The sequence below is a fragment of the Macrosteles quadrilineatus genome, unplaced genomic scaffold, assembly GCF_028750875.1.
Source record: "Macrosteles quadrilineatus isolate MER2022 unplaced genomic scaffold, UCM_ALF_1.0 Scaffold_8__2_contigs__length_117827958, whole genome shotgun sequence".
Classification (NCBI taxonomy): Eukaryota; Metazoa; Arthropoda; class Insecta; order Hemiptera; family Cicadellidae; genus Macrosteles; species Macrosteles quadrilineatus.
In genome coordinates this window covers 16,307,204-16,313,925 of record NW_026542601.1, presented here as the reverse complement: position 1 = coordinate 16,313,925, position 6,722 = coordinate 16,307,204, and the positions used below count along the sequence as shown (strand labels likewise).

The 6,722-nt window shown below is 35.6% G+C and overlaps 1 protein-coding gene and 1 long non-coding RNA gene across 2 annotated transcripts; both read right to left on the bottom strand.

Annotated features, from left to right (window-relative positions):
- Positions 1-700: 700 nt before the first annotated feature.
- LOC128999670 (uncharacterized) lies at positions 701-2,547 on the bottom strand. Its single transcript, XR_008491316.1, has 3 exons — positions 2,458-2,547; positions 1,517-1,644; positions 701-811 (listed from the first exon to the last, which is right to left on the bottom strand). It is a non-coding gene; the product is annotated as an uncharacterized LOC128999670 (long non-coding RNA).
- A 2,568-nt stretch (positions 2,548-5,115) lies between these two features.
- LOC129000221 (uncharacterized) lies at positions 5,116-6,426 on the bottom strand. The gene has a single exon (XM_054427176.1). The coding sequence runs from the start codon at positions 6,424-6,426 to the stop codon at positions 5,116-5,118; it is 1,311 nt and encodes a 436-aa protein (XP_054283151.1).
- Positions 6,427-6,722: the final 296 nt, after the last annotated feature.

Here is a 6,722-nt window from a genome sequence, read left to right as displayed (position 1 = left end):
TATGGACTATTATATATTGGATTATAGCCTCATAACACTCTGTTAATATTACCCGATCTTGCTCGTTTACGAACTCATTCATGTTTATTGTATAACTAGAAGAGTACCCGTCCTTCATACGGGGTTGTCGTATAAGTATAAAATGCTAATTTCAGTTATACTCGTGCTTTGTGTTTGCAAATGGCAGAGGATACGTTTTAAGATAATGTGGTTTACTATAATTTACGGTATGCTATTCTATAGCACATCTAACATAACCATAATGTTCTACCACTGCACTTAAACAATAGAAAAGGGTTGCGTTCTCATAGCTTTTGTTACTGTTTGGTTCCAATTAGCTGCTGTCGTAGGTTTAAGTAAAAGTTAAAGTAAGTTTAAATGGATAAAATGCTAGCTGTGTACTACTATACGCCAAATTGACAGATTTTTTTAAATGCCACAGGCGTAGACTATGAATTTGAAAGAAAATTGCTTAGTCTGCAAGTTTGCTGTTGTGGGGTTATACTGTGTAAGCCCCCCAATGCGGTAAAAACTGATGAACCCTTGCTGTCAAAACATCAGACAACAAAACCTTTGATTTGACAAAGCAAAGAGAGAAAATCTCAATAACTGGTGAAACTCTTTCATAGTAATTTGTAATTAAAGATAATGTTTTTAAAGAAACCTTTATTAAACATAAATTTTTGTAGAACATAAATAGGCCTAATCCAAATATTTTCACACAAATACGATGTTTGCTCAAACACGATTTCCATTTATTTAACTATTCTAACTCTTCTGAGGGGGGGAATTCTAAATCGAAGATCTGCCTCTGAAAAACAGAAATATATCGTTAAAAAAAAAAAATAGTTAAATAAATGCAATTCTTTGTTTATGATAATTTTAAAATTTTAATTTCTTTGTGTTTGTAACTTGAGTAATCATGTGTATAAATTTGTGTAATTGTTTCGGATTAACAATGTATTTGAGTATTCATTGTTCTTAACTATCCTTCAATTTGTAACATTAGTCACTTTCATACCAATAAGGTAAATTTGTTCTTTGTTGGATCTGTACCATAAACAACAATTCCGTCTAATACTTTTATTAAAAAATCAGATTAAAATCTTTTAAAGTCACCTGAATAACTACACAACATGCATGAAGTATGGAGGGTCTAGCATTTTGACCAAGATACGTTTCGGATTGAAAAAAATTACGTTAAGGGATGCTCCTTGCTTTACTTAGGATAATCAATCATTGGGATCTAGAATGTTTAGTTGACCGCAAACCAACAACAATCCGGCATCATCTTTGTTAATTTGCTAAACTTTTCTATCTTAATATTTAATCAAAACAATTTAAAATATAAGTTAAGTAACTAAGGTACCCTTGACTACTACTTGAGCAAAATTTTAAACTCTCATTTTATATAAGTTATCAACGGTTCATGGATGTTTAGATATCTAAATAAAGTAAATAAGTAAACCTTGTACATAAGGTTTACCAAACATACTTTTTACACCATTGTACTTACGTCGGTCAATATTGTCCTCTTGGACAGGTGGTTCAACTGGTGGGGGAGGGGGGCGTCTCCCCCAGATGACATACCACAGGCCAGTGACAGCGCCTACCACAGCAGCCCCCGTGACAAATGGATGGTCGCTGGAAAAAGATTATTGTGTTATTGTTAATATTACGACCGAATAGAAAGTCTCTCATTAATAAAAATTGAGTTTTACCAAACAATTATAGTATATTATTCTACCCATGAGATAATTGGCAAGATACAACATAACATTCCAACCTCCAAGACCCCGTCAATCATATAATCTCTACTTTTTCATGATAACCAAAATAACATATAGAATAATGTAAAATTATAATCATTTCAGCTAAATATAATTAATGGCCCTTGAACGAGCTATTAGTCCATGGTCATTGTCAGGCTCATTTATGCACAACCAGGTGTGCTGCAATAAACAATTCATTAGGATCTATTCATATTTTTTATAATAATCATATTTTAAAGTTAGTCAATGTTTTCAAATACTGTAAATAGTAAAGAAAAAATGCTCAAGGATCAACTTTAAAAAGTAACACCCATTATGATTTCCATTGAGAAAATGTAGTTTGAAGCAGTACATTTTCTCGATATCAAAGTGGTGGATATAACTGAGTTACCATTCTTAATTAGAAACATTTCTTTTAGATTAACTCATGAAATAAAACAAAACGTTCAATGTTTGCTTGCTGTTAATGCTACGTTTATCATTAGAGAAGATAATTTCAACATATAGACACATAATTCAAGTTATCAGATTGTTTTTCTAACATTCTTTAGTGAAGTGATGAAGTGAACCTAGTTTGCCTTTATCCCTTTCCTAAACATTGTTAAATTATATGAAAACCACATATGAATTGTACCACATCTAAATAATACCATACAATCATACAATTGCTGGCTGTTATACTCACAAAATGAAGTTTATGATTCTCTCCATTTAGGTCCTAGAGTGTGAAAAGTCTTCTGCAAGATATAAGTCGTCTGCAGTCCTTCTTTTCTTTTCTTCCCTTATAAGGCTCGAAAGCAGGCTTGTTATATGCAGCTTTGTTGTGCACTAACTTGTTTCACGATTATGTGGTTTTATTTTTAAATTAGCAGTGGAGCTAACAAAATTAACTCACAAGTTTACTTCAAACTTTAAGAAGTGAAGTAAATTCGTTGCTATGGATTTGATAAAATTAAACAAATAATGGATTTTATTAGCTCTATGCAGTGGTAAATAGTTGCCTTTTCATATTTTGACAAAGACAATTTCCAATATTGCATTTTCATCATTAACTAAAAGACGAATCTAACTTAATAAACCAATATTTATTCACAAACATGTTTGCTGCCTTGAGCAGGGTTAAACCACTATGTTTTATCTATGGTTAAGCCTCTGGATTCGTTCAAATTATTTATTGAAAATAACATAAAAAAAGCAAACAAAGACAATCAACAAACTGTTTTTCACACAAAAGATATGTTGTTCTGGGATATCTATCCTAATATTATTTGCTTCCGAGTTTATATATTACAATAATTTGTTTTACATTTGAGCTTTTTAGAGACCGATGTCCATACAAGCCACTAGTATCTAATAAACATATTGCAAAGCCTAACTGAAAATTGATAAAGATTGGAAGGTGGGGCTTTTGAAGCCAAGCAAACGATCGTCGTCAATAATTTTATTGTGGAAAGATGGCTAGTAACGCACAGTAAGGGGAGGATAGGTGTATAAGGTTAGTTTGTTCATGGAAAGACTCTAGGTCAGGACTTTGAATTAAGTGTCTATAGTAAAAGTAATACTGTAGAAAAAGGGAGATAACAACCAGTTTACAAAGGACACAAAATACCCACGCTGCAGAAAACCTGCATACTAAGCGAATTTCCATTTGTCTGGCTAGATTTCCACAAAAATATTCCCTTAAAATTGTCAGATTTATTTCCTTTTTTTAAACAACAATGATTCTAATCAGTAAATCGGTTTGCTGCTACTGGGAAGGTAATGAGGTGTGTGCCAGGCAGCAGATGACAACACAATTTACATGGCATTTTGAAATCGTCTCCATATTCTACTCTTCTGCTAAAATACCGTAACTACGTGACACATTAAAATGCGGAATTGGTGAAGTAGAAAAATGGGTTCTTAGACAAAACACGCTCGAACAGGCATACAACCTCACGCTGCAGCAACCAGTCGTAGCTTTTGCAAGGACGATAAAAACTGCAAAGCTTATCAGCCTTAGTCAGTTAGAAGAACAAATCACAACACACCTCTACAACATCCAAGAGGAAAAGGCCTACGGAAGAACAGCTAATGGATATATGGTTGAGGAACAGATAGCCATTACAGATGAGGTACTCCATTCAGTTCGAAATACAATTTAAGCTTCATACTTCATTAGAGGTCCTGAAACCCCTTCAAATGACCATCCGGTTTTCGCTGAATACTTTATACTTTATAATTTTCTTTGAAATGGTGACCATACAAAGTAGGTATTTTAAGCCAAGTATGAATGGAGATGAGTGTATGATGAGTGGCGCGATCTTGTAGTCTTGTTAGTGACTAAGGCCGACATATTCCTTAGACACAGCTAAACACTATACACAGCTATTAATAGCCCATACAGCTAATGGCGACTAAGGGACCTACAGTTTATAGTGGAATCCGAACCACTTTTTTTCCTTGGTATATACGAATTGGTCTAATTATCAGGATAGTACTGCGGATAGTCGTAGTACTCACCCGTGTGGACGTTAATCCACACCAGGGAGTATCGCATCCACAGTGCATGCCTATAAATATCCACAATTCGTGACCTCCTAGTAGCTGGATTACAGGACGACGCCACCCGTCCCAGTCGAATGGTTCCTTACTGCAAATTGTAGTTTCAAAATATTTTCAGAGTACTTCAACTTATCTATCGCAATTACAAAACATTTATACTGTGACTACAAAATCCTCGTTTACAGTGTAAATATTACACTGACATAGGAATCAATTAACTTAATATCAACCAATTTGATTCAAGATCCAATTGTGCAAACACGTTTGTGACTGTGGTAATGTCGTATCAAATTTGTTTACCTTTATTGATGTTTTTTTTCTCGGTTCTGATTCAGTTGTTTACCGATGTACAGAAAACGCTCTGTTGTATCGTCACGATAAAGCACTGAGCTAAAATTATAACTGGAGGTAGCACTGATATGGCAGAAGTCTGCCAAAAGCGTGTCACTGATTTTGTTAGGTTGGTATAGCAGTGAGTTTTCTTATCATAGCAATAACATGGCTTCTTATAACTAGGTTGGTATAGCAGTGAATCTTCTTATCCAATAACTTCTGCTCTCTTATCAATAACTGGCTTGATTAAAGAATTTAGATACTGATGGATAAACTTAGATTGAACGATAGATGTAGATAGATAATTAAGAGAGAAAAACTAGATGATGTTTTTAGTGGACTGTATTTCTTTAAACTGAACAAAAAGTAAACATGATATAAAATAAGACCAGCTGTTAGAAACAGTGAATTAGAAAAAATAACTTTAAACATTCTCCCCCCCATTGCACCGAAGGAGCAATAAATATTAATCACTGACTTCAATTGGAAGAGGACAAAGCTTGACTATTGGTATTTTCAATGAGGTACTTGATGTTCTCAGAGTGGCTACTCGGGTAAGTCCATCACGACCTGGATGAAGTTCAGTCACTCTTGCTAGCGGCCACTTTGATGGTGGTAATTGCTCATCAACAACAAGAACAACTGATCCGAGTTTTATTGAACAGGAAGGAAATCTCCATTTGTATATTGCTTGAAGTTGTTGAAGGTACTCCCGAGACCACTTCTTCCAAAATGATTCCAACATTTGGCGAGTTAATTTCCACCGAGTAAGTCTTGATGTGGGTTGGTTTTCTTGATTAGGTTCTGGGATAGTAGTTAAAGATTCGCCAACTAAAAAGTGCGCAGGGGTTAGGATTGCTAGATCGTCTGGATCTTCTGTAAGCTGGCAGAGAGGGCGAGAATTGAGTACAGCTTCTATTTGTACCAGCACTGTCGAAAATTCTTCGTAAGTTAGTAGGTGGGTCTTCATAACTCTTTTGAGATGGTATTTAACTGATTTAACACCAGCTATTTGTACCAGCACTGTCGAAAATTCTTCGTAAGTTAGTAGGTGGGTCTTCATAACTCTTTTGAGATGGTATTTAACTGATTTAACACCAGCTTCCCAATGACCTCCAAAATGTGGAGCAGCAGGAGGGTTGAATTTCCATTCAGTTCCATCATTAGCAAGCAGGGATTTGAGTTGACCTGATTCTGCTGAAGACGAGGAAAACAATCTTTTCAGTTCTTTGTCAGCTCCTACAAATGTTGTCCCGCAGTCACTCGTTAAAGTAGCACAGATGCCTCGACGGCTGGTGAATCGTTTGTAAGCCGCTATGAAGGCTTCTGCTGAGTAGTTGGAAACCAACTCTAGATGAATAGCTGAGGTCGCCGAGCAGATGAACACCGCAATATAACCTTTGTAGGTTTTTGCTCTCTTTCCATGCCATGTTTTGATTACAAAAGGGCCTGCGTAATCTACACCAGAGTGCAAAAAGGGACGTGATGGTGATGTTCTTGTAGGAGGAAGCTGCCCCATTAATTGTTGAGCTCTTTGAGAGCGATAACGAGCACAAGTAACACACTTTAACAGTTCTCGTTTGACGATAGGTCTACCTCCAACAACCCAGAACTTCTGACGAACGGTTGCAAGTGTACAACGGGTGCCACTATGCAGAGTCCTGAGATGAGCATCATCTATCACTAGTTTTGAGAACTTAGAATTCTTCGGAAGGATATAAGGATGCTTTGAATCATATTCTAATGAAGATTGTTCAAGTCTGCCTCCAACTCTCATTAAACCAGTGTTATCGACAAAGGGGTTAAGACTTATAAGATTAGATTTTTCTAAAGGTCTGTTGTTTTGTAACCGCGCAAGCTCATTTTTGAAGGCATGTTTTTGAATGAGTTTTACCCACAACAAAAGGGATGAGTTGAGATCTTGAGGAGTTAAAAAAGATTGACAATTAGTAGGGATGGATTTTTTTGCTTTGGCAATGAACTTTTGACACCAGGCAGTAACACGTAATAGTTTTGACAGTGTTGAGAAGCGCTCTAGCATTTCTGGTTCTGGTTCAAAGTTTAAAATGTGGC